Here is a 27,690-nt window from a genome sequence, read left to right on the forward strand (position 1 = left end):
TGTGTTGCTGTTTTCACCTTCCCCAGTCCCTTCTTTAAGGCAGCAGCCTTGTCCTGCTGAGGAAGCTGTACTACCTCCCTGACCATTTTCGGATTTCAGTTGTGGCTCAGTGCAGGAGTGAGAGCCACAGGTGGGTTATACCTGGTAGTAGTGGAGTCAGAGGCAGTCTGAAACTCCTGTCTGAAATCCTGTTTCCCCATTCCCTGCTGCTGGCACTTCATGCACGGGTGTCTTGCCCTCACAGCCAGCCAAAATACAGGAGGTGCTTGCTGCCTTCCTGAGCTCTGATCTACACCTACAGCTGTCCCTGTTGAGGGAGGCTGATGGGTAAAGAACAATGAAGAGACAAGCACTTGGGGAGGAAACCACATTGTGCCAGCATGGCCCTTCTAAAAATTTAATAGTAGCAGGTCAGACTGTGGGGCAGCTAGTCCAGATGCCTTCATGGGCTGTGCAGTGGGTGTGATGCTGCTCCTAGAAAGAGCCTGCTAATTAGTGCTGTTACAGTAAGTGTATCTGCATGGCTGAATGGTCCCTGGCTTCCTTAAGTGATAATATTAATTACACTGTAAATAAATACTCACCTTTTGTTTTGCCTTTGCCATCAGAAAGCTATGCTTGGGGTAGGGACAAAAATAAAGCTCACTTTCTCCATAAAAGCACTTTATTTAGTGGTCATGTTTTAGTGTACATCGGTTGTCATTTAGTTGTACTGAAATGTGCTGTTAGAAATACTCTAAGAAATGTACAGAATTATCACTAAAAACCTGGAATTCAGTTTGGATTGCATATAGGAAAAGGAGCAAAAGGGAAAAAAAAAACCACATAATCTTTTTTTTTTTTTTTCTTTGATAAAATTACAAAAGCTAAAATAATAAACTGAAAGTATTTATTAAATAGGGGAAAAAAACCACAGTGGACTATTTACAGTGAAACGCCCTTACAACAAATTGCTGTTTTGTGCTCCATATGGATTGAGTGTGTGCCAGTGCAAGAGGATCCCCACCTGCATGTTCTCCAGACTGTCCCCTCCTGTCCTTGCCAGAAGGAGCTCCCTGGATGAGCCTCTAGGGAGCTGGCACCTCACACTGCTGTGTCCTTGGCCACTCTCAGCACATCCTTCTGGGAAAGCTTTCCACTCATGACACTGCTACAAGGAGGAAGCCTTCAGCAATCAACAACAACCCTCTGCTGGCCAAAAATGCTCTGGATTTGTAACAGCTGCCTGAGAACAAGTTTTGGTGCACAGGAAATAAAGGGCTGGCTGAAAGCTTTCTACTTAACACACAATTTGTCTCAACTGTTTCTCCTCTCAGGAGAGGCCTGTGACCTTTGCAGAAGACTGAATGCCCTTTTGCCTTTTCCCTCTGTCAGAAATGCCACAGAACAGTACGAGTTCCTCTTCAAGTGCCTTTTCCTACCATTTTAATTTCTGCTTGTTTTCCTGAAGCTCAGACAAGATGTAAAACTAAGCGGAGCCTGATTTATGGAGGAAAATAGGAGCCATGGGGACAAGCAACTCCCATCGCTCCTCTACCCAGAAAATACAGCAGCCTTCCCAAAATTAGGTTTTGAGCTCCTTGTTCTCTGAAAACCTGTTTGAAAACCTCCCTCTAGGAAGGGAGAAGCCCCTCTGGTTTTGCTGCTCCCTTCTCACACCTCCAGCCCTCGGGCAGATCAGCCAGCCTCTGTGCCAGAACTCCCTCCTGGCACCTTGGAAGCCCATTTAAACCTGTGGCAGGCTCCACTCAGGACAACTGGCCACACTGAGGGGCCCAGAGCCCAAACCAGCATGTCTGAAGTTTGGCTTGCACAAGGAGCAAAACCAAACCCTGTGGCCAGAAGCACTGGCACTGCTCTCATGGCAGACGAGCCTGGTGTCTCTAACATAACGTTTGCCCCCTCAGTAAACATTAAAAAAAAATTTAAAAAAGCTTTTGAGATACTATACACAATGTGTGGTGGAAGCACTACACATGGAAAAAGCAGCGTTTTCTGAGTTGTTTTCAGAGCACACAGACCTTCTCATCTTAATTCAGCACCTCACTCCTACCAGTGCCCAGCAGGAAGCCAAGCACAGCATCCCACTGTGTCACCCCCTCTGGCCTGGGGATGATCTGCCTGGCCACAAGGCAGCATCAGCTAAGTCTCACTTCCTCATCACAGCACAGTTCTTTCCAAACCCAGATTTACCGTCGGCCGCTTTCCAGGCTGGAAGAAATGCCTGCCTACTTGCCATAAAAGCCAGTCCACTGGGGTCTTCTGTGTCTGATTCCAGGTTCTGAAGAAACAGCTACTCTTGCTCCCCCTACCAAGTTCCCCCGGCTGGCAGCAAAGAAAACAACCTGGGAAACACACGGAAGATGCAGTCTGGTGACTGGGGAACAGGTGACTCCTGGAGACCCTTGCTGCTAGAAGTCTGCTTCCTTCACCTCCTTCTCTGCAGGGCGGGCTGAGCAGGACCAGCCTCAGAGGCGCGTCACCAGGATAGGCTGCTGAATGTGTTGAACAACAGGAGCATGACAGAGCCACGCAGAAAGAGTCACTGGTGGCACAAACTAAGCAGCTTGTGCTCTCACACTGCCATTGGGATGGATCCACTCCTCTTCCAGCAGACACCTCTGTTTGGCTCTTAGTGAGACAGCCACCCTCAGAGCCCTTTGGCAATACCATCATGATTGCACATGAAAAGAAACTCATAAAAAAAGTGTAAATGAGGTCATGTTTCCCCCATGGGACCACACCTGCCCCCCTCCCCCCCGCCAGAGGACAGGCTACACCTGATCTGTCTGGTACTCGGAGGCTTCTGACAAGCTTTCGGAAAAGCTCAGAAAGTTTTCCTGGTACTCAGAACAAATTATCTCAAATCTGTAATGCCTGAACTCCACTGCAAAGGTGCCAAAGTAGCACAGGAAGCACATCACTAGGCCCCACTGGATCCTGGAAGCATGCATGTGAATGCCCTGGGCCATAAGGATGAAATCTGGAAGAGGGAAGTCAAGGAGAACAAGTGGGAGCAGAGACACCAACCAGTTTGAAAGCCAACAGGGAAAAAAATCTGAACAAAGTCACGTGGATAAGTCAAACCATCCAGCCATCACGAGGAGAGTGTGAATGTGATGCTAGAGATGAAAGGAATGTCAGGTGTCCAATGATGCCCATGGAGCACAGCAGCTCTCCTATACAGATCAGGGCTTCCTGATCCCGATCAGGGTGATAAACATTTACAGAGGGGCAGACTTGGGTGCAGAGAAGTCAGTGATTTGCTTGAGCATCCAGCTAGCCAGGGACAGAGCCAGCAAGTGGGGACCTGGCTGTGGGCCCTACCTGCCAGGAGCTTCCCAGTGGGAACTGGATCAGATCACTGCACCCACCGCAGGCAATGGGAACACCTTTCAACACGCACTGTGAAATATTTCCTTCTATTTAGATCACCTGCAAAACTGTCCCTTTCTGTGAAATCGGGAAGCATCACTCTACACAGTGTGGCACTGAAATAGGACTGTGCCATGAAGACAGACTGAGTAGCATTCCAAAATGCTTTGAGATCCTAAGAGAGGTGTGAGAAGAGCTGCTGCAGAACGTACACAATACCTGGCTTCCTGGGGAGCAAGACAAAAGGATACAAAGCACCACGCAGAGGGTGATGCTGGCTGAGAGAGCCACTCGTGGAATCCCAGCTTTCCGCCCCTCATTCTTCAGGTTGATCTTGAGGGTAAGGGCAGACTGGATCCAGCATGCCAATGTCCCAAAGCCAAAGGTCAGCGACGTGCCCACGTTGTGGATCTCCTCGTCATTGGAAAGCTAGGAACAAATAAACCAGTGATTGCCTGGACACAACAGGAATTATCTGAGAGCTAACTGGATTGCTGCTGAGGAGGGTAGGGGACAGTGGGCTGTGAGACAGATGCTGTTTCATTTCTTCTGGCAGAGGTGTAAGGTGTAACATAACCAAGGTGAGTTGACAGCTGTCACAGTCAAGCAGATCTTTTGCCCAAAGCCCAAGAGCACTGTGGAAAATGCAGTTGCTTGGGGACTGTCTCCACAGCTCCCTGACAAGACTCACAAATGCAGAGCTCAGAAATAAATTCTTCCTTGGCTCGAAGTGATGGCCAGGGCAGGCAAGGACAACCCACTGTAGGTCTTGTACAGCTCCCTGCAATGGATGCAAATTGTGCACCTTCAGTGCCAGCTGCAGGGAGCAGAGCCCTGGCACTCCCCTGAGCTAGCACAAGCCAAAACACAAATACATATTCCTGGTTTGGCAAGTTCCTCCAAATTTCCTCTTCTGCCCATCCTTGACCACTGGGGTCTGAGGCAACATGAATCCAACCTCTGTAGAGTGCCAGTGCTTTCCTGTTCCTTGGGCTGCCCTGCCCCACAGGGCTCTGACTGTGCAACACTGCAAGGCAAAATGACAGCCAGGTTCAACTAGCAAGAATCTACAAAAAGATCCCTTGAGGCTGCAAATCCATTCAAAAAGTCCAGCATGGACTTAAGCCAAACAACTTCCATTTTCCCTCTGCCTCTGAGGCTTTTCTAGAAAAGAAACCACCAGTCTGTAACTTCTCCCTGCAGCTTTAATTCTTGTTTGATGATTTAACAAATACCCACCAAACAAGGCAATCTACAGGACAACAATCTAGTTTCTGTGCCTCCACTGATATCTCCCCTCCTCTCTACCCTGAATTTCTTTCAAGAGTAGGTCCAAATAATCATTCAGGCAAAACCAGGATTGAGCTGCCTTTCCCAAGACAGTCAGCACTGCAAGGGACTCACAGCTATAATGTCCCTCTAAAACACCGAATGTATAATTTTCCAGAAATATGATTTAATGCCACATTCAGCTCAGCAGTCAGGCAGGGAGAGGCATAAATTAAGGTCTTATTACAGCACATTTGGCAAAAGATCTAAGAAAGGATACAGGTAACTGACATGGAATGGATAGTTAGAATCAGGTATCAGAGAATAATCAGAATTTATATCCAGGCAAGATTCAAAGCACCTACTATTAAATTACAATCATTTGCTCTGAAGACTGAAAAAAGGAAGGTGAGGTCGAAACCATTTCCTAGTGCCTGTCCTGTACTAGAAATACTCTTCTCAGAGGTAGACAAAGCTGTTACAAAGGCCTTATAATTCCTAGCTGGAAAGCTCTTGTAATAAAACAAGAGCCTGGGTTTTGGGCTTGTGCTGTGGAGTTAGGAAGATCAAGTCCATAAAAGTAAAATTATCTCACACCTCATTCAAAAAAGAAAAAAAAAAGTCAACTGTAAAGGACACCAAGTTCCTTCAATAACTGTACAGTGCAAAGAGATTCTCCTCACCCTTCACAAAACAAGTACCATTTCTGTATTGGGTCCCTGTCATGCAAAGCCAGGGAAGCAGCCAGCCTGCGCTGACCTTTCTCAGTTCCTGCCATTATTGGGGGTCATTACGTGCACCCCAGTGAGAGACAGAGCCTCAGAGTCAAACCCAAGCCCCACTGACTAACACCTTGATTTTCACTGCAGCCCTGACAGACACAATCAGGTCACAGGGGACACCCATCCCTACAGATGTGGGAGATGTTTGTTGCTGCAGCATTGCAGGACAGAGGGAGAATGGGAGACACCCAGACACCCATCACACGCGGAGAGGTCCTGGCACTCCTCTGCCGTGTCCCTCTCCTGGCAGGTCTGAGGTGGATTTAAAGCAACATATGTTTAAAAAGAAGGACACTGAGCTGTCTGCTAAATTCGTGCATCTGTTTGCACAGATGTGTCCCCAAACTTCCCACTCAGCCCTTTCACCCAGGGGCATCTGTGCCGACTCCCAGGGCTCAAGAGATTCAGGAGGCTCCTGCTGAGGCTCTCAGCATGCAGGTGCAAACCCTGCTGGAGACAAGTGAAAAGTGATTGTGGCCCTTCATCTTGGCTCACAAGTGGCAAATAGAGGTGGCAGAACAGGTAGAGGGAGGGATGGGGCACGTGCTTTTCCCAGGCTCTCATCACAGCTGGTTCAAAGACCCAAGCAGACCCGCTAGGAAAGCAGGGAATCACATCACAGACAGAGCAGTCCAAGCCTGCAGAGCAGTACCTGAAAGTTGCCGAGCAGGGTCATCCCAAAAGAGGCCAAGCACAGAGCCACCAGGCCGCTGATGTTCAGCCAAGGGGTGAGCACCTTTGGCTTCAGCTGAATGAAGCGCAGGACAGCCACAACAAGCGCTGGGAAGGAAACACAAGGCAAGGGGCGTCAGTAGGGAGAACCTGCTGCAGCAAACACCTGCCTCACAGCCCCCTCCTCCTCCTTCTACCTGCAGGCTGGCAAGCTTTCTGCTTCTGCATGGCCCCCTCCTACTTAACCAGGGACAGGATTAAGCATTTCTCTTGTAATTCAGCTACACCAAGCTCCAGGCTTCCTTTTCTCATTCTCATTTCAAAATTTGCTTTGTCTGCAAATTTTCTGGGGAAAGAACACCTTTCTGCTTGTCTGTGAAGCTCCCAGCACATAGTCCATCACATGCTCACCATGCATTCCCTTAGTGGCACCTGGGCTTGCATTGCTTCACTCCACTCTTGAGTCCTGAGCTCTCCTGGAGGATGGATGTCAATCCCCACTTGTATTTAAAAGCATGTGAATGGCACATACATATTCCTGCAGGGTTTGCCATAATGTCCACTGCCTTTTCTCCTCCTCTGGAACAAGTTCTGTTGCCACAAACATAAGCCAAAATGTTGCACTAATTTTCCATGAAGAATGGAATAACATTTATTCCAATTCCCTCAAGTACTATGGTAAATGATACATGATAGATATGATGTATCATACATCATCTGATATAGCATAACCCCAGAAGATACTCACATTGTGTATTCTAGCCCTCCCTAGTGAATGGTGCATGGAACAGCACAGAAAGCCAGGCAATCAGCTGGCCTTCAGATGTGACTCAAGCCAGACCACTAAAAACCAATTTAGTTAAACAGGGAAATTGGCTTGCTGGCAACGACCTTCTTATGCTCACGCTCAAATCAATGGCACGTAGCTCATGTTGTTGTAAATAGCTCACATTAGCAAATTAGATCTGCACTTTCCACAAAAGTGCTGGTATAATATTGAAAATATATTATCCCTGGTATAATATCAAAAACATGGTTTAGGAAAATAAGGACACTGTAAGTGAAAATTACCCAAACTACAAAAGACAGTTGAATTTACTCTCTCACAATTACTCTAGTGAATCAATCCACTCCAAATCCTTAAAAATGACAACTTTGTTCCACCCCAAAAGAGGATTTCTATTTTCTATCCCCAGACAATTGTTTGGGACAGCCACCCGTCACTACTCAAGCTCACGTACAGGAACTTTTCAATTTCTATTTCTACAATACAGAGATACAAGCTAAAAGCAGCTCTCAGAAGTACACAAATACAGCAGAGGAAAGAATGACTTTATCCACAAAGCAGAGATTAGAACAGAACAGATTATTTTTGTTGGAAGGGGCCTACAACAATAATCGAATTCAGCTACCTGACCAATTCAGATCTGACCAAAAGTTAAAGCATGTTATTAAGGGCATTGTCCAGATGCTTCTTGAACAGTGACAGGCCTGGGGCATCAACCATCTCACTAGGGATCCTATTCCAGTGTTTGACAACTCTCTCAGTAAAGAAATGCTTCCTAATGTTCAGTCTAAACTCCTCCTGGAGCAGTTTTGAACCATTCCCATGTCCTGTCACTGGATCTAAGGAGGAAGAGTTCCACACCTCCCTTTCCACAGCTTCTTCCCATTTATACTTGAGCCCAGGGTTACTCCATCCCAGGTGCAGGATACAGCATTTAGACTTAATTTAATGTCATTAATCACTGCCCAGTGTTCCAGCTATCTAGATTCCTCTGGAAGGCACCTGTTTTCTCAGGAGAGTGAACGGCACCTCTCAGTTTGGGATCACCAGCAAGCTTGCTAATGGTGCTGTCATGTCATTCATCCATATTGTTGATAAAAACATTGAACGCGACTGGCCCTAGAAGTGAGCCCTGAGGGACAGCACTGGTGGCTGGATGGAGCCAGATGGAGCTCCTCTACAGCCCTGTGAGTCCTGCCCTTCAGCCAGTCCTTCACCCAGTGCACTGTGAACCCGATGATCTCACAGGTGGACAACTTCTCCAGAAGGCTGCTGTGAGAGACAGTGTCAAAAGTCTTATTAAAATTCAGAAAAGCTACATCCAACACCTTCCCTTCATCCAGCAGGTGTGTGGCCTTATCATGGAAGGATATTGAATTTCTTAAACAGGACTCTCCCTTTGTGAGCCCGTGCTGACTGTGCCTGGTGATTGCATCATTCTTTAAATGTGTCCCATATCATCTTGTCCATAATTTTTCCAGGAACTGAGGTTAGACCAACAGGTCTGTAGGTCTCTGGGTGTTTCTTCATGTCCTTCTTGTAGGTTGGAATAACACTGGCTGGCTTCCAGTCAGCAGGACCCCCCCAAAACCCCAAGACATTTGGTAGATGATAGAGAGGAGTCCTGCCCTAACATCCACTACCTCCTTCAGTATTCTGGGATGAATCCCATCCAGGACCAAGGGACTTGTGAGCATTCAGCTGACACATCTGGTCCCTGACAATTCCAGTGCTCACAAATGGACAGTCACTGCTCCCACACCAGTAGTCCTTCAACCCAGAGGACTGGACAACCCAAGGTCTATCAGCATTTTATTAAAGACTAAGGCAGAAAAAGCAGTGAATGCCTTCTCTTGTTCTTCATCCCTATTAGTCAGCCTTTAACAAGTATCTGTCCAACATTTTCTTTAGACCTCCTTTTGCCACTGACATACTTAAAAACACTCTTTTTGTTGTCTGAAACAACTCTGGCCAGTTTTAAATCAAATTGAGCTTTAGCCTTTCCTGCCTTCTGCCTGCATATACAAACCACAGCTCTGCAATCTTCCTGCAAAGCCTAACCCCTCTTCCAGAGGCCATATAATGGCTTTCTCCTCTTAAGCCAAGCTGGTCTTCTGCCCCAGTCTTTGAGCACAATCCCACACAGCTGGGTTGCCTGCTCCTGCGCTTCTAAAAGGTGGTTCTTAAAGACTGACCAGCACTCATGGACACCCAAGCCCTCAAAAGCAGATTCCTGAGGTATTCTGCTAAGTACCTCCCTGAAGAGCCTAAAGTTTGTTTTCCTGAAATTTAGGAGATCAATTCTGCTTTGATTCCCTAGATTTCATTTTTCTTATTACAGCAGAAGTTCTAAACTCACCATTTCATGATCACTAAGGCCGAGACAGTCACCTACCATCACGCCTCCCATGACACATTTGCAGTCTGGAGGTTGCATTTCCCCTGTTACATTTCTTTCTTTGCAATGGGAAGAAGCAGCAATGAAACATACAGTTCAAAAGGTTTCACATCATCACAGTCAAGAAGAATATGTACAGGATATTACTTATGTTTCAGTGACTCTTAAAACAAACAGAAAGAAAGAAACTCCAGTTGTGGTTCCTACCTAGAAATGCTGCCATGTTCATGACTTGACTAAACACACAGCTTGCAGGAGGTGCATCACCTGCAATACTTGAAAATATAAAGTGCATCATTGGAACTCTAGGATGGCAAAGACACATAAATAGCAACCATTAACCAGAGCAGTACTTGGAAGAAAATAATTAATTTACCTTATATAAGGTGGTCTTTTGGAACCAGGTTTCCTAAGAGACACAGGAACAGGAATAAAGATTCAAGGTTTTCTTTCCCATTTTGCTGTAATTGTTTCATTATTTCAAAGAAATAAGACAGGAGATTGAATATAAAGCCCACAAACAGCTCTTACCTATCTGGTACACTTAGTGGGAGAATTTTGTTATCTTCCACTGCTATAAAGTACCTGTCAAGAAAAAGGGAAAAAAAGAAACAGTGTAAAACCTCATCCTAGCTTCCATTTGAAATATCACTCAAACAACACATTAAATGTTTCAAGCCCACTGGCAGGATCTGCTGGAGGATCCTGTGTTTCTCTCTGCCCAAGCAGGGAGTTTTATTATTTCTCAGTCCATGTGCCTTCCTTTGTGTTGCATCTGGTTTGCATGGTTGAGTAGACAAACAGGGTCACTGAACTGAGCTGCTTTAAAAACAACCAGCCAGGGGAATGTTTTCATTTTCAGTTTGAGTCATTTTGATTCATCAGGTTTACTATGGTACTCCATCCACAAAAGCTGTTTTAATAGAGAGGGGATGGGATGAGAAAAGCAGCAAGCAGTAGAGGTCAGACAAAAGGCTTAAGCTGTCCCTGCTGTGAAAAACAGCATCCGTAGACCATGGCCGAAGCCACACCCTACAACATAACTGCTTCTCAGCCTGAGCATAGCTGCTGATCACATATTTTTCTTTCCCAAATTCATGCTACAGTCATCTGCCTGCATGCTTGGAGAGAGTCCAGCTCAGGGAAGTGCATGTCTTACAAGCATTTTGGTAAGAAGCATTAGGAAGAAAGTGAGGTGTCAGCATTAAGCTGCTGGCAGGTTTTCAGAGTGGTGCTGGATGCTGCAGATTTTGAATTTCTACCCCAAAGCAGGGCCTAAGTGTTTCTCCAAGAGCTCTGCTGAGTCATTCAAAGAAAATGTCATTAAAGGAAATTTTTACTTTTTTGGCTGTCTCTTTTAAGGCAGCTCCCAGTAGCACATACCAGGAAGAAAGCAAGGTCAGCAGCTTGGCCTGGGGAGCACAGAAACTCAGGGATAAAAATGTGATACTTCAAGCCATGAAGTGGCACAGATTGGCCCCTGCCCCCTATCATGTGCATTCCCAGCCCCACAGTAGCTCAAGGGCAGAGCATCCCCAAAAGACTCTCCTTAATGAGAAGCAGCCTCCCAAATAACCAGCAGGAGATAACTTACACTATCCATAATCCAGCTGATGTAAACAGGGTAAAGACAAGAGGTAAAAACATCCACATGCTGCATTTCTTCCCATCCATACCTGCTAGAAACAAAGAACAAAGTAAAAACAGAGGGCTGAGGCACCCACCCTCCTCAGCCCCCCTCTTCTGAGAGCAAGAAGGGCATTCCCACGGCAGGTGCCGAGGTACCAAGCTCCTCATGGCCACAAGGGGTTAAGCTGCTGCCCGCAGGCAGCATCCTCCACAGGGTTCGTAACAACCGAGGCACCAGAGCCCAGCAGCAGCAGGGAGACTTTTCAACCACACCTACAGAATTTGAGTGGCTTTCAAAGCACTTCTCTCAAGGGTTTTCTGCAAGGTGACCACAAGACCTGCAGCTCTGATTCCCTGCTACTTCCCACACGCACAAGGCAGGGCAGCCTCCAAGCCAGGATCATTACCAATTCCACACACGCTGCCTCAGCAAAGCCTGCAGCATGGAGAGACAGGGATGCCCGTGTGCCATCATCTCCACAAAGGGCACGACCAGCTCCCATCCTGGCCACAGCAAGCAGCTAAAAATAGCGCCTGGCCACACCTGGAGCGAAGCCAAGCTCCAGTGCGGGTCCCAGCGCGCTGTCGGGAGTCGGGATGAGGCTGCCACCATCAGCCCTCGGCATGCAGGCACTGTGAAATCCTGCATGTGGCGTAAGGATGCTGCGGACAGCGCCTCCCGAGGAGGCATTTGTCCTCCAGGCAAGATCATGCTGGACGAGCATCCGGAATGCCGGGGCTGTTCCTGTAATATGTGGAATTCAGAAGCGCTGCTGTGCTGCGGACACAGACAGTCCTACGTCTCCATGAGAGTCCTTTGATAATGGATCAAGTATTTCCTCATGCTCTGTCCTCCTCCATCAATGTTCCTCCAGGCACCAGCGCAGGAAAGAGACACAAAGAGAGGGGAACAACACCAGGCACACAGCTCCAGCACCGGCTTTACTTTCACCAGGGCAGCAGCACTTGTGCCCCTGTGCTCTGCCCCCTCCCTGCTGCAGGGCAGGCATTCCCTGGGGCCACCAGCACCCACACGGCATAGTGAGGCACCCTGGGGTGCCAGGACAACTTAGAGATGACAGCCTCTCACTGGAGCCTGCTTGCATTTGCAGCTCAATTACCTCATCCAGGTCCTTAAAGCCTTCCCTTTGCCCCAGAGAAGAAAGTACCAGCATTGTCATCCTCCTCCTCTCAACTCCCCTGGCCTTCCTAGGTCTGCAGCACAGAGCCACGGTGTGCTCCCTGCTGTGAAGACCAGAAGAGAGTCAGCACCCTCACCATGTCACAGCAGCCCACTGCTCCCCTAAGGCACCCCAGGCTGCAAAGGACACGCTGGCTGTGGCCCCAGGCACCAATTCCTGCCCTGCCTCACTGGGATAGAGGCTGAAGAGCTTGAGTGAGGCTCCCCACACCCTGTAGAAGTCTCTCACCTCTACAGGTCAGCTATCTAGTTTTCCCTGCAAATGGCCTAGCAAGGGTACAAAACAACGCCCTGGCAGTGCCCAGAGTCACACCTCACTTGCACAAAGCCACGAGGCCATGATTTGGTGCTGTTTGTACAGACTACAGAAAGCCTGGAGTAAGGCTGAATTCCAAACTTTAAAAGACAGAAAGGCAGGCAGATAAGGTCTCTTCTCTGACCTGGGAGCAGAGAGAACTGCAGACAAGGAGCATGAAATTATGCAAGTACTAAGTATGCTGATTTAAAAGGCAGGCAGCTCTAGCGTGCATACAATCTTTAGCACAGTGAACAGATCACAAGAAATTATCAGCAAGAAGGACTAGATTTCCCATCTCACTTCTATTCCTCTCCTCCAGCACAGGAGACACAGCATCTCACATTTCTGTAACCCGCACAGCTCCCGCTGTCGTGCTTGCAGCTATTCCATGAAGTGCTGCCCTTGCCTTTTCCTCCTGCTGCTCAGCAGCACTGCAGCAGCATTCCTTAGCTGGTGTTGGACGGTGCTGTGGTACTGGGAGACCCGTGACAGCAATCTCAAGGACCACTTCCAGGTGGCAGCTGCCCCACCTGCCACAGGACTGTGTCCCTGACAGCCTCTGGCAGCACAGTGCCCAGAGAGACTGTGATAACTGTGGCCAAATCCCCCCTCCTGCCTTGGCTGAAGGGAGCAGGCAGGTAACACCACCTCCTGTTCCAGCCCTTGTGTGCCCTGCAAGGTAATTACTGTTGTGCTCGACTCTCCTCTTGTGTCTGGTGATGGCTGGACTGAGCCAAGGTAACACAGTCAGGGGATGGCACATCTTACTATTTACCCTTCACCCTTGGAAAGGCATGGAAGTTTCATTTACACAATAAAAGCAAACAGTAGCCATAACACCTGTTCTCATAATGGGCTGCTGCAGCTCCTCCACCTCCCAGCATGGAAACAGCAGCCTTCACAAGCTATTTCAGCATTGCCTGTCGTGCAGAGAGCGAGGTGGCAAGGGCTCTTCCCCCAGGCAGAGCAGTGAGGCAGCACACAGGTACATGGACTCCACACCAGAAGTGGGGAAATGTGAGAATGCTGCCTAGATAACCACTGTTTTGTACTGAGCTCTAAAATGGAGCAAGGCCAAGACTAGTGCCCAACCTCCTCATAGTCAGAGCAACATGGCTACAGACCCAACTCCTTGGAAAAAAGCCTTCTGTTTAAAATTCACTGTGCTACGCTGAGTCCCCTTCCATCAGCCACTAACAGAAAATGACATCCAAAATCATTGCATATTACATGAACGACCAGTGCAGAGCACAGTGTCCTGACGGGAAGGCAGCTCCACAGTTCAGAGACCCTAACTTCAGCCAGTTAAAAAAAAGGAAGCCACCTGCATCTGACAGATGAAATACCAAAAACAGGAAAGAAGGGTCCCTTTCCTCCCGGTCCCAAAACAGCAACACCTTTTAAAGCTGGCCATTGGCACAGCCCACACATGCCTGGATATGTTTCAGCATCCCCACATGGGCAGAGGATGGTTTAAAAAAACTGCTCAGCTCCTGCACATTCCTCATTTATTCCTTGCTGTATTATTCAGGTGCCAGGAACATAATTACATGTAATCCCAACTTCTTCCAAAGGAGAAACCCTGAGCATGTGCCAACCTGCCTAGCCTTGCACTAGTGTTCAGCAGACGTCATTGTCAGCAGCTGCCTTTGGGTTACAGCCTTGTCCTCTTCAGGGATGTCCCCAGTGTTTGTGTCTTCAAACTGGGAGACCTCTGTGCACACTAAGACCAGCATCTCTGAAAGCAGACAGGAACAAGAGAACAAGGAACCCAAACAGCAGCCTCTCCTGCAGCACCACACCAGTTTAGCCAAAGTAGAGTGCCAAGAGTGATAGGAAAAATTACCAAAATTCCTTATGGGAAATGTAGAAACAAACTCTTTGCCAGTTAATTGCTCCACAGGGATGACATAAAGCCAAAGTTCCTCTCCACAGCTCTGCTCTGCACTGCTGCCATGTCCAGTGATGCCAAATCTGAGCAGTCAACTCCAGCTGGCAACAACAGCAATCTCTGCCAGCCCACGTTCTCCCAAATAAACGTGCTGCATCCAAGGGGCAGTAGGTAATTTCCCACAGCCATTTGTCTTCTATCACTAAGGCTTGCACAGGCAGGCACAGAAAGCCCTCACGGTGCAATGGATTCACAAAACCAACAAAAACGTTTTCAGCATCACAGCTGATCCAGCCCATCTTCTCAAAAGCTCACGTGTGAGCTTTTTTTTATGTGTCAGTCCCTCCTGACACATACTCTTACACCAGCACTGCAAAACCCCTGTTGAGGTGTGCTCCTGCTGCCTGAGTCAGGCTGCAGACCTGAAAAGAGTTTCACATCAGCACTGCCCCGATGTGTGTCTTGAGAGTTTCTCTCAATGCAAGCTTACTCATCTCCAGTTCCATTTTTATGTCTAAATCTGCTTAGACTGTCAGCTGCTTGCTCTGCTTTTTTTACCATTGCCCCGCTATACACCCTCAACCAATTAAGCTTCCGTTCCTCTAATGTACACACTTCAATTACAGCAGGCAGCTCACCAAACATATACTGCTGCTTGCTCAAGGTTCATTTAATATGGACATCTTAATTTCATCTGCCAAGCAAAGTTACAGGCTCCTCCTGAAGTTGCTTTCACCAGAGAACATGAATGTAAGGAAGGATGAAATTACCACATTAAGGGAGTCACACATCTTTTTTAAGACTAAAGCATGCAGATGCATTTGAAATGCATAATAAGCCAGAGCAACACTCCTGCATTTCACAGCACTGGGCCATTGGGTTATTTCAGAGAATAGGTACAAAGGCAGGAGCACTGCGAGAAGGAGGACACTGTTCAAAACATAGAGCAAGTCATAAAGAATTGCTGCCAGTCAGCAACAATCAAAGGGGAACAAACACATTCTGTCTTTTGGGGGAGCCCACTATAGATCTCTGTTGCTTTTAAAAGCAAAAAATAACCCCAGTCACTTGATAGCTAATCACTGTAACTGAGTGGATACAAACCAGCACATTATATAACCTGCCACCCACAAGTCACAAATGCCAACATAACAAAGCAGGGCATTTTCAGGTTTATCTCAAGGTTTCCAGTGTGAGTGCACAATGAGAGAGATAAGATGTGACAGAGGCTTGTAAATACGTAACAAAATGGTGGGGTAACAAGAAAAGAAGTGATCCCCTCTGTCAGCAGGGTAGGATGCCCTGCTTGCTCCAGGTACCCACCTACCATCTCACAGATGTGCAGAAATGCCATTTTCATTTCATTTATACAAGAGGAATGGGAAAAGGTAAAGACATCTCTGGGTTGTGCGTGGGGGAAGCAGGAGAGATGCTTCAGTAATCCTGCAACAATGTTGAGAGGCAATGTTTTCACCCATGGCAACATCAGTACATGTTTCTTGTCTCATTTCATACACTGTGACTGCATTCAGTGTGCTAATGAAATGCTCTGGCCAACATAAACCTACCAGAGATGGGCCAAGTGCAATAAAGGAATGAAACCTTCTAATCACCAAAAAACAGGGCCAGTAAAGGACATATTGATATCCATAGTGTCTGACCCAGAGATATTCCTGCAGCACTGCTAGGCCCTGAGGCCAGTGCATCCCACCATACTGCAAAAAGTGCCCTTGGTTTCCTGCTTCTTTCTGCCCCACAACCTTCACCCTCAGTCCCACATGGGTGTAAGTACTTACAGGCCATTTAGCAACCAGTGCTGAGCTGCTGTTTTACAACCAGAGACACTGACTCTCAACTCCTGTGGGCTGTGTCTGCCTGTCTCGCATTTGGCGCTGCACGAACCAGGCACACTCCGGTTCCAGACCACGCTCCTGCATGTTAGAAAAGAACAATTAATCTGATTTGCCACTATGGGACTAAAGGGGTGTTCTGCAGGCTTTGACCCATGGACTATGCCAGATCACACTGACTTCCATGAGGTCCCACTCATACCATGAGCAGGGCTTGGGCAGTCGTGGCCCTCAGCCTGCAAACAGGCAGAGGAGGCAGAGAGGAGCTGGGTAAGGCAGAAGGTAACATCCAGCTCCGACAGAAGGACCTGGGGCAGCAGGCAGTGAAACCAGGCAGGAGCAGCCAGGGTGAGCTGAGGAGAGCTGCACTCTGCAGGTGCTGTGTGTTTCTCTGCCCCAGGGATCCCATTGTGCCAGGGAACACTCACTGCAGGATACAGCCATCCCAGCTCCTCCTGACCCCAGGGGCTGCACAAGCCAGGCGGCAACCAGCTCCTAGTGAGCCCTCCCAGAGTATGCTGGACTTCCCACCTCCCAGGGCAGACGCCTTACTCTCTCCAAGTGCAGATGTTGAGGAAAACAAGTAGCAGCTTGGTGAGCAACCGCAGTGGGAGCTGCAGGTTGTGGTGGCTGGAGCCACATGCAAAGGGCCATGACCTGGCATCTACCCTGTGCCTAGCAAAGGGCACAGAGACCTGTGGCACAAGGGTGGCTGGTCACCCAGAGACTCTGTAGAATCCAAATAAAGAGCCAGAAGGCCCCAGACCAAATATCACCATTGGAACAGGCACACAGACTGTGAGGGTATAAAAGGCCAGGGATTCCTTAGTGCAGGGAGTCCCCCTGAAGGCATCAATTCAAGCTGTTATGGAGTTACTGCTCCATGATTAAATTACTTAAAGGGTCCAGGCTTCTTGGACTCTGCTATGGGAATCCTGAGATCCAGCCAGTGAGGAAAACTGTCTGACTGTGCAAATGTGGGGTGTGTGGGGAATCAAGCAAGGTACACATCAGCTTAATGGAATCATCCACTGTGAAAGGGCTTTGGTCCCAGCAGTGACAGCCTAGGGTGGTGGGAGTGAGACTGACAGAGTGGCTTCTGGGTGGTCAGACAGGAAAGTTTCCCTAACACAGAGATACTCAAGACTGAAGCCACTGTCACCAGACCTCTGAGACACAAGGGAAATCTCTAGCAGAATCTCAACACAGCCGAAACCCACAGTCTCACACCACCACCACCACCACAACCACAGGGGCATATCTTCCCCTTGAGAATCCTTTGGTTTGGGATGCTTGTGAGAAAGGCACTTACCTCAAAGTCCCAGCCAACCCCCAAACTAAAGAGTTGCTGGAAAATGAGGAGGACTATCTATCTCCTCAAAAAAAAAAAAAAAAAAAAAAAAAAAAAAAAAAACAAAAGCCCCCCCTCTCCTTGCTTCAGCTGTGCTGTGAGGAAAGAGTCTCTGAAACCATCTCCTTGCTCTGCAAGCAATACAGAAATGCAGGCTGGTGTTGTGGCAAAGCCCAGGAAGTCAGAGTCACTGGGCAGACAGGCTGATTGCCCTCCGCTTCAACCACCCCCATCTAATGACCACAATCTAACGAAGCAGCAACAAGCAGATTGAGTGTTTCTCCTCCCATAACGTACAGAGGTCTTGACAGGGTGTTAACAAACTAATCAAGGTGTTTTACTTGCTCCTCAGTTCCAAAAATCACAAATGTCTTCAATCATTTCCAACGTGCACAGCAAGCAAAGCCAAGACACACATTACAGCAGAAGGGGGAAGGAAGTCTGCCCAAAAGGTTTGTTCCATTATCAGGAAAACAATGTAAGTGTTGGGAGTGGCAAAGAACACTTAACAGGGACGTGAAACTCCAAGTGTTGACTTAGAAATAGCTTTGAAGGTAAGGAAAAACAGAGAAGCCCAGGGGAACAGACTTGGCAGAACGTTATTCCTGATCATATTGTCTCCTTCCCCTGAAGTTTATGGATGAGAGAGTACACACCCTGCAAGGCCAGAAAAATTCCAGGTTCCTGCCACTGGTTTTTCCCCATAAAACAGAAAACACACTCAAGCTACAGAGCTTCTCATGGCGTGTAAGCAGGGCTTCTCCCACCTGTTTACCTTTCATCTCTCTTATCCCTTTCACCACTCTCCTGTTCACCTTTTGAATGCATAAGCTCCTTTCTTCACTGCACTTTGCAGCTCTACACTTTTGGAGAGGTGTACACTGTTCCCAGTTCTCCTTTGGTAAATGCAACTCATCCTGGGGAAAACACCTGAGGCCTGTGAGCTGTTAGGGACTGTGGCAGAGCACACTGTTTCTCAGGACAGTTTTCCCTCACCAACCTCTTCAGCCTGAGGACTTACTCCTCCTCCACCGAAAGAGGTGGAGTAATATTCTTCACATATTAACCACCAGAGGAGCAGCAATGAGGTGACGGGCCAGAGGGCAAGCTACAAGGAATGGAAGTGCAGTACCCATGACTTGGCTCTAGTCATCCCACTGAAGTGGCCCTCTCTGGCACAGGGATTGTCTTTTGACTCCATTGAGACCTGTGGAATTCATTTGCCCTGAGAGGCAAAGTATGAGGTAAGCAATCAGAGACAGGCATTTCTGTGGTGTTCACCACTTCATTGCCAGCATTTCTTATTTGTAGGAATTAATTTCCTTTGTTTAGCAGTGTCTCAAGCTGCTACAACCATAAATGGCAGTTTGTAGGGTGTTTGGGTGAGCCTCAGTAGGAAGGTGCCATACAGCATTCTCTTCAAGCAAACACAGGGACAGAAGGGAGAAGGGAACAGCTTCCAGCTGTTAAACAGGGACCAAGCCTGTGTGAGCAGCCTCTACACTGCACCCAGAGGGATTATTACTTTTGAAGTCTATTGCAATATTTTCAGAGACAGACTTTCCTGTAGGAGACCACATTAAACCACCTCTAAGAGAATTCAGCTGGGCCAAGACCACAGTGGGGAGGCTCTCTCTGACAAAGCTGTGGCCATCCTCAGTGTCTTGGCCAGGCAAAACCCACTCTGGCAGTCCTGTGGTGCCAAAACTGAAGGGCCACTGGCTCTTCTGGTTTAGGCAGTCACCACTATTAATACCAGTGGTTCCTCACTGGAAGCAGGAAATAATACATCAAGAGCAGAAGTTCTCTCCCTAAGTACCTGGACCTGCCCCAGCTCAGGAAATTGCAGGGAGGATGCTGGACACTCTCCCCACCATTGCAGCAGATTAGCCCACATCCTCCAGGCTTTTGCTCCCTTCCTGTTGCTACCCATGGGAGAGGCAGCCCAGACCTCTCCCCGGCTGGCAGGACCATCCAGCAGCAAGCTCAGCATTAAAAATGTGCAATAAATCCCATGTGAGGTAACCTATAGCTGTTTTAACAGCTCCTTTCATGGTTTCTGAAGCTGCATCAGTCTTTTCCCCTCCTCCCATTCACTCAGCCCTTCTCTCTTCACCTATTCCCAATGTGTTTTTGTTCCATTTGACTCTCATCCTGCCCTCAGGTGACCTCTTCTGCAACCTGCAGGGACCTAAGGCAAGGAGAGACTTTTGCAAGTCTTTTTGAGACAGCAAAAGCCCACAATTATTCCCATTTTAGACAACAAGGCCAGTGATTTGCTCGCTGAGACGTCACACTGGAAATCAGTGGCACAGAGGAGTGTGCACTCAGTGAGTCCTGGTCCAAGCCTTCAACTGCAGCAGCCGCCTCCTCACCTGCCACCACCTATCCCGGTGTATCCTTCCCAATATATTGCCTAGAATAACCTCTTTTCTCACAGACCTTTCTTTGCTCGCACTTAACCTGCAATCACAGCTCATTCCTTCAGCTCAGACTGCAGGACTAGGACCTTCAAGCCTCTCTGTTGGGCCAAACTGCAATCTTGCAATCTCAGGCTGCCCGGAAATGGCTGGGGGAAGAGAGAGAACCACAGACATGACACTTCTTCCAAGGAAAAAAAAAAAATTGAAAACATTGGTGTTCTTACAGGCACACATCCCTGCTCTGCATCTGAAAAGCAAACACTGCAGCACAAAGAATCTTAAAAGGGGAAATGAAACAACTGCACTTTCAGCACCCAGGTTCAGAAAATGCTGACAGCTGGGCATGGATAAACCATAAGAAAACAATTTCACTTTAAATAGTCCAGCAGTGAAATCAGGAGCAAGACATTTGTCAAGCAAATAGGAGTCCCCTGTCTTCATCCCATTACCCAAAGGCAGAAAGTGGGCAAGAATCAAGCCCCCTTCTTTTAGGCACTGTCACCTGCTTGAGCAAGACACAACAGGCAGTCAGCGTCAGGATATACCTTCCACACACTGCCCTCCTCCATATTGCTATTCCTAATTAACCGTGCATGTGTGCACTGCCATGGCATGAGGACTGCGTGAATGTTGATCAGACCCTTAGGGTCACTTTCACAAGCAGCTTTGCTTGAAGAGGAAAAAAAAACCCAAAAACCAAAACCAACCAAACAAAAATAAAAAAGGCAGAAAGGTAAACTCATAATTTCTGCGACCTTTATATCTTAAGATATCTTTATATCTTATATCTTGTCGCCCCTGGGACATCAGCACCCAGCATCTTTCTATCCCTCAGAGAGAGGATCTCGCCCTTCCTTCCCTGAGGCACCACAGCACAGCTGAAGGGCCTTTCGCAACACCTTAAATTCCCTCCAGGGAATTTAACCGGACACAGCCTGCATGTCCTGACAGGACATCCTGACAGGGTCTGGGGAAGGCAGGACCTGTCCCACCCCTCACAGACCCCTCTGCAGCAGCCTGGCCGAGGGCCCGCCGAGTTCTGCCACCACCACATCCCCAGCGCCGAAGGGACGGATGCCCGGGTGGGAGGGACACCGAAATCAGGACCCGGGAGAGCTGTTCCCCAGCTGGGTCCTGCGGGCCCTGGGTGAAGCGGCTGTAATCCCCTTATCCAGCCCGTGCCTCCCCGCCGTGCCCCAGGCCCGGCAGCGCGGCGTTCCCGGCTCCCGCCGCAGCCCCTGCGGCGCCCCCGCCCCAGCCCTGCCCCACTCGCACCTCGGGGGCTCCGCGGGCACCCGGACCGCGTCCGGGGCGGCGGCGACGATCCGCGACAGGGCGGGCCGACAGCGAGACAGCAGCGGATGCCCGGCGCTGCCGGGAGCGGCTCCTACCTGCGCACCTGCGGACGGCTCCGGCTCCGGCGAGCGCGGCCGGGCTGGGTCCGAGCTCCCGCCCCGCCGAGCCCCGCCCCGGACGGGCGGGCCCGCGGCCGCCGGGGGCTCTGGGGCGCCGTGTGTCGCTCTGACCGCCGGGCTTGCGGTGCTGCGACGCGGCCGCAGCTGCCCCGGCCCGCCAGGGCGTCCCTCGGGCACCGCGCTCCGTGTGCAGCCGCTGCCCGCGGGCTGCCCCCGGTGCGGCCCTGTCAAAGGGTCCCTGCTCCGCCTTCTTCCCTGCCCGCCCTTCCAGAGCCGGGAGCAGCTACCCAGCCTGCGGCTCCCGGTGCGCCCTCTGCTCCGAGCCCCGAGGCGCGGGGAGGGCTCGCCTCACAAACCCCGCGGGGAGTGCTGCCCGTCTGGATGGCTGCTTGGAAAGGCCTTAAGGGAGCAAGAGACCCCAAAAAGAGCCTCTTTGACCCCTTTTCCCTTTCCTACTGAGTGGTGGGCTTTGTGATACTTTTGTGTAAAGTATCTCTGTGGTTGGAATTTTGAGAAGAAACGTTCCCAACAAAACAGCTCGGTGATAACCATTTGGGACAGTTTCCTGGGATGAAGGGGTCGCTTTGCTGTTTGATCTTCATGGGATTAAGTCAACATGAATGCTACCACTTCTTTTTCCTCTTCCTGCCATCTCTCTCTGTCAGGATGACTGATGTTATTCAGTGGCTGTCTTGTTTGTTTTCCGAAAATCTAAATTAGGTAGCACTTAGTCAAAATTTTGTCCTGGTGCCATCACTTATGAACCAACACAAAACAGACAGATGCCTAAATCCATGTCAGCCCCCAGAACTGAGCTTGTTCTACATCCACAGTTTATCAGTATTCCGTAGGCTGCCCTTCTAGCAAGCAACACTCCTTCGCCCTGCAGCTTTGGCCCTCGTGCAACATTCTGAAGAGATTTTATGTCTCCGATCCCCAGGGATTGAAAACCCCTCAGAGTGCTGATCCTCAGAGCAAGCACTGCACCAGCAGGTCCCCTGAGCCCTTACTAAAGTGGCTGCATCATCAAGGGAGAGGACAGATGCTCCCACAGAAAGGCATGCACTGTGTATGCTTCTCGGTGTTTTAAAGGCCGGGGGGCTATTTTTAGAGCTGAAACAACATTCCTCCTGCTTTGGTATTTCAAATCTTGTGTTTTCCTAGACTGATAAATGTTTCCTTGCAGCATTTGCTTTTTTTGCAACCTCACAAAATCCAGAGATCTTGGCCAGGTTTCCTCTCTGTATGCACCTGACACTGCCCCATGGCACTGCCACGCTTAGGAGCCACAAATGACTTCCAGGCATGGCTTCCTTCGTGTCACCAAGAGAGGCCCCAAAATCTGGTGCCTGAAAAAAAATATGCTTGAAGTATCAGCATTAACCACATCCCTCCCTGCAAGGCTTCTTGTGACAGCGAGAGTCGAGGAAGTTCAGTTTAAAAGTAATTGAGGGGAGGTCTTTGAATCCCAGTACCCTTCAGCAGCTGAGGCTGAAGAAAACCTTCTGTCAAACAGGTGAGATGTGACAGTGCTCTGGCCAAAGTGCCCCAGCGATTTTGGCCAGAAAGGAAAATGCAGCAACTAATCAGAAACTGCTTTAGTCACTTCACCTCTGCTGTCAGCCAGTGCTGGAAGGGAAACAATGCACCATATGGGATTTTAAGGCAATTGCATTTTTGGTAAACTCTGAATGTCTGAGACATTTTGTTCACAGCTCCTTTTTGAGCAGATGGTGTCCCTCTGAGTGCTGGAAAACGCATGATGCTGACAGGCCCACCAAAAACCTATCACAACTTTAAAAAATCACAGCTTGAAAAAAGGGCACAGCCTGGGGACGGCAAGCATGTGTTGGAGCCCACCCAGTGCAGGAAGCAAAAGAGATGCAGGGAGGCATCAGCCATAAGGGGTGATGTTATGTGGGTCCTTGGAGGCATTTCCTACAATGATTTCTTCATGGGACACCATTGGAGGTGCAGCCCCGCTCCCACAACCCTCATCCTGCAAAGCAAAGCGACCTCATGCCCCTCTAGTTGCTGTCCTTCCCAGGGTGAAATTACCATTGAAGACTGGCTGTGGTTAGCCTGGGTTTTTTTGGGAGGAAAAGATACACAAAGATGAGGAAGATGGAAAAGGGAATTGCCGTGAGTTTGCTTTCATTTCTGGGAGATACATGTCTTCTGAAACTATATTTGCCACCTTTTCCTCCTGTCCTGCTCCTTTCTGCTCCAAAGGTGGAGTGAGGCCTGGCAGGAAAGATTGCCCACCCAGAAAGAGGAGCAGTGGGGAAATGGGCCTGGGGACCATTCAGCAGCAGCCAGTGCAGCTGCTCCACACCCCTTGGCTGAGGCTTGTATAAATATAATTAAAACTGTTAAGAACCAGTTAAAACTGTTTCTCAGTTGAAGTGTTAACCCTCATTTCATTAGTCAGATCATCTCCTATCAAGCCATCTGTTCCTTTATTGAGCTTTTCAAATATTGTGATAGATTTCATATCTCCAAATGCCCTGCTGATAAACAGATGCCCCCTAAGCCAGCCCACCTGTGGCTTGGCTTTGACAAGGTGTTCTCAGGGTGGCTGGAGAGGCAGTGACCTGCAAGGTGCACTCTCTCACCCTAAGAAACACCCCCAGATCCTAACCCTACAAGATGAATCTGTTCCCAGTTCACTCACATGATCCCATCTGAGAAAAATTCACCTAGATCAGGGAATGGAGCAGCAAATTGAAGAGACCCATTCCATCTAATTGCAGCAAAGTGATACCATTTGAATGTTAGGAAAGGAAATTGAGAAAATGGACAAACAATTATATTTTTGTTCCCATAAAAGGAGAAGTAAAAACCAAATACTGCTGTGATAGCAAATACATGGGATAAAGAGGACTTGTAGTCAGGGTGTGAACTCTGGGGAAGAAACCTTGCAGTGCCAGTGTTTGCAGATGAGAGCTGCAGACTGGTGTGCCCTGGCCCCATTGCGTGTGTATTCTGGCCGGGCAGGAGGACAGTCCTGCATGAAGCACAGAAAATGCTGTGAAAAAAAAAAAAAAGGGCTTTTTTTCGTTTTTTTGTTTGGGTTTTTTTTTTTTTTTTGTTTGTTTTTTTGTTTTTTTTTGTGTGTGTGAGATTGGGTAAAATAATTATTTCCTATTATCATGCTATAAATACTAATAGAATTGTGTCAGTCAGGAAAATTTAGTGGCCACAGTGAATACAAAGGTCAGGCATGCTGTGCAGATGTGGTAAGCACCATTTCACCTACATTTCTTATCTGTGCTGCTCATTGGAACCTTTCCTCCAATCATTTTCCAAGTCCTGCAAAAGGGGATTTTTTTTTTTATTGTTCTGCAAGCAGGCTTTGCTGCTCATCCACTTCTCTTGAACAGAAGATTTACCTTTAAAAATACTTATTTGGGGCAGGGCCTTTACCTGCACTGGGGCCACTGGGACTCCTTGCCCTTTTGGCTTTAACCCTATCTTAGCCATGGCTGGTGCAGGAAGGGGAGAGGAAGTGGCACAGCTCTTGGGGACACTTGTCTGAAATCCAGGGTGGGAATTCTTTCACCATTTTCTCAGAAAAAGCCTAAATCAGGGTTTAACTCTTCAGTGAATGGGGCAGCAGGAGATGGACTCACTAAAAGCAGTACACCCTATGTGCAAGGGGTGATTTAAACAGCAAAAGCCTCCAAACCATTCAGTGGGCAATTTGGCCCATGCAGGGACACCCCAGGAATTCTACTTTTTCCCTGTTCTCACCTGTTTAGCGGGGCTGGTGCTGCTGGGTAGAGGTTTTTGCCAGAGGTTTCTGCTCCCGGGCCAGGCACAACCATGCCAGAGCCACTGTGGGAGCTGGGGCACATGGGCACCACATGCCCTCCTCTCCCACTGGGCTCTGCTTTCAGTTTTGCTTTTCATTCTTCTTTTAAGATAAGATCTTATGGGGAAACTGCACTTTGATTCCCATAAACAGCCAGAACGTGGTGAACACCCTTTCACAAAAACCCTTCCCACTTAAAGGGTAGAGCTACAAAACAGCCTCAGGGAGAAAATATCGAGATAATACAAGTCCAGAGTGGCTGTGCCTTCGGGAATGCTGTCTGGGAGCTGATAGATCATCAGCCTCCCTCCAAACTGAGAGGCCTCTCAGCTGCAAATACCCCAAACATCACCTAACCAGAGCCATAGGCCAGCCACCACACTTCCCACCTTGCATGGATTCTCAGGCTCATGTGGCCACAGGAGACCTTTTAGATCTATTTTTTTTTCCGAAGAGCCTCCCACCCCAGCAGCTGAATGTGATTCCTGCAGTCAGGCCACATTTCCCATCTGCTGGGCTTATTTCTAGAAAGCTGTTCTGGCTGCCAGCCGGGGACAGCAGTTGCCTTGCACTTCCAAGCTGCAGAGGGATGCTGCAGACATTCCCAGGGCTTACCAGGGAACAGCAGAGCCTCTGGAGGAAGTGGGCAGAGCAGAAATCCACCCCTCATACCCCAGGAATGCGAACCCTGATGCATTTCTTCAGCACCAGCACTCACCCTCTCCCCGCAGCGTTTCTCAAGGCGTAACTTCAGTGCCAGCAGGTTTTGCTCATCGCTCCTGCTGCAGGGATTTCCCCAGTGCAGCCCAGCCCAGCTGCAGCAGGGATGGGGTCAGACGGAGCCTGGAAGTTCTCTGCGGAGCCTGGAAGTCCTCTGCAGTCAGCCACCACAGCCTGGGCCTCGCCTCACACCTTGGCCGCCGTGTTTGTGCGCAGCCCTGACGGGGGCGGATTTCATCAGTGTTTGCATAGCCAATTACGTGCTGTAACTGGGAGATTAAATCCTCCTCTCTCCTGTAATTTACAGATTAGATCCTCCTCTAGAGATTGTGCCAAATCCCAGGGGCCCCAGGGCAGGCCAGAGTTGCTTGAGCCACCCCATGCCAGAAAGCAGCTGACCTGCTTGGGAGTTTCCACTTGGAAGGAGGACACAGCTCCAGAGCCAACGCTGCATTTCATAAGGGCCCCAGCAGTTCTGGGAAAAGAGGTAAAACCAATCCAGTGCCTACTGTGTGCCAGAGCTGAGAGCCTGGAAACACTAAGTTCAACAGTGCAGGGGGCAAAGGACAAATACCTGCTCCCACTGCTAAGGGGTGTTATTCCAGATGGATCACGGTGCCAGGAACAGAGTTAGAGACAGCACAAGGTCAGGCACTGCAGACCATCGGGTCTCAGAAGACAGTCACTGGTTAAGTCCAGCCTACAGCCAGCCACCAATCCACCAGCAGTCCCTCAACCCTTCGGCACTGCACAGAAAGCTCTAGCCAGCTTTCAACAACCAAATCAGCAGGAGAAGTGCTGAAGTCCACAGAAATAAGTGCAGCTCATGCCCTAGTACCCACCCTGCCAAGGCTCCTCAACTTCCTCACATCACTTCATTCAACAGTGGATGGATCCAGTAGCTACCCTGGGAAATGGCAGCAGCCCTTCTTGCCTCCCGCAGATCCTACATCATCCTGAGGAAGAGAAAACCACACTAAAGAACATGACCCAACTGTTAAAAAATAAATCAGAATGAGCAAAAAGTTCAAAACAAATGCAAAAATACATACAAATAAGCAAAAAAGGAAATGCACAGAAGTGTTCAATTTTTTATCAAAATTCAAGGCACCCTCTTTAAAAATACAGTTTTCCTGTAAAGGCAGACAATTTTTTTGTCAACTCTACCACACGGAGAATTTAATCTACAAAAAGAGGGATTCAGGTAGCATAAGCTTCCAGAAAAAATATTTGATGGAGGAGCTTTTTCTTTTCTGAACAATGTTTCTTTAGTTACTTTCAGTTTTTCAAAACTGAACTTGGCAATGGCTTCAATTTCAGTTTTCAGATCCCTGAAATACACTGGAACTGCTGCTGCTTTTGAAGTCTTATGCCTTGGGGGAGAGTGGGGGGAATATTACCTTGTAATTTCAGGTACTCAAAGAAGTTCAGAACAGCATGTGCCTCTTAGCAAGGCCCCTTATTCTTCTTACAGCAAGCACTTGACAGGAACAAGCCTAAGGAAGTCCAAGCAGTAGCAGTACAAAAGAAAATTATAAGGATCAACAGGAAGCTGTGTATCTTGGTGCATTCCCTGTAGTTCTGTGGTCAGGAAATTGCACAAAGGAAAGGATGAGAGCAGCGGTGAGATCAGGCATTTGCACATCTTCCAACCTTCACTCCTACACTCACACCCCAAGCCCAAACCCATTACACACATCACTTTGAAGGCAGATTCCCTATGATTTTTGCCATGGAAAGAACAGTTCTATTTCTAACCAGCAGGTCAGGAACCTCTCAGCTCCAGGAGCCCATTTCCACACCATCCTGCAGGCA

At 48.6% G+C, this 27,690-nt stretch overlaps 1 protein-coding gene across 5 annotated transcripts; it reads right to left on the reverse strand.

The window, feature by feature from the left end:
• Positions 1-650: 650 nt before the first annotated feature.
• On the reverse strand, positions 651-26,097 carry TMEM150C (transmembrane protein 150C). Of its 5 annotated transcripts, none has more exons than XM_041468306.1 (9): positions 25,874-26,097; positions 16,099-16,233; positions 10,878-10,962; positions 9,815-9,868; positions 9,660-9,692; positions 9,491-9,558; positions 6,079-6,206; positions 3,627-3,804; positions 651-2,983 (listed from the first exon to the last, which is right to left on the reverse strand). In XM_041468306.1, the coding sequence occupies exons 2-9, from the start codon at positions 16,103-16,105 to the stop codon at positions 2,775-2,777; spliced, it is 762 nt and encodes a 253-aa protein (XP_041324240.1). In that variant the 5' UTR covers positions 16,106-16,233; positions 25,874-26,097; the 3' UTR covers positions 651-2,774. The 5 variants fall into 5 exon arrangements, with proteins under 5 accessions (XP_041324240.1, XP_041324241.1, XP_041324239.1 ...); XM_041468307.1 differs by lacking the exon at positions 25,874-26,097 and adding an exon at positions 21,326-21,484; XM_041468305.1 differs by lacking the exon at positions 25,874-26,097 and adding an exon at positions 21,318-21,484.
• Between the last annotated feature and the right edge of the window lie 1,593 nt (positions 26,098-27,690).

This window comes from Pyrgilauda ruficollis, unplaced genomic scaffold, assembly GCF_017590135.1.
Source record: "Pyrgilauda ruficollis isolate IOZ18807 unplaced genomic scaffold, ASM1759013v1 scaffold217, whole genome shotgun sequence".
Taxonomy (NCBI): Eukaryota; Metazoa; Chordata; class Aves; order Passeriformes; family Passeridae; genus Pyrgilauda; species Pyrgilauda ruficollis.

Excerpts from the sequence above, each read along its gene's own strand:
- TMEM150C (XM_041468306.1), bottom strand. Across the intron at positions 6,207-9,490 it reads GAACATGGCAGCATTTCTAG|CGCTTGTTGTGGCTGTCCTG; the intron begins GTAGGAACCACA and ends TTTCCTTCCCAG. Across the intron at positions 2,984-3,626 it reads CACCCTCTGCGTGGTGCTTT|ATTTCATCCTTATGGCCCAG; the intron begins GTATCCTTTTGT and ends TCCCTCTTCCAG.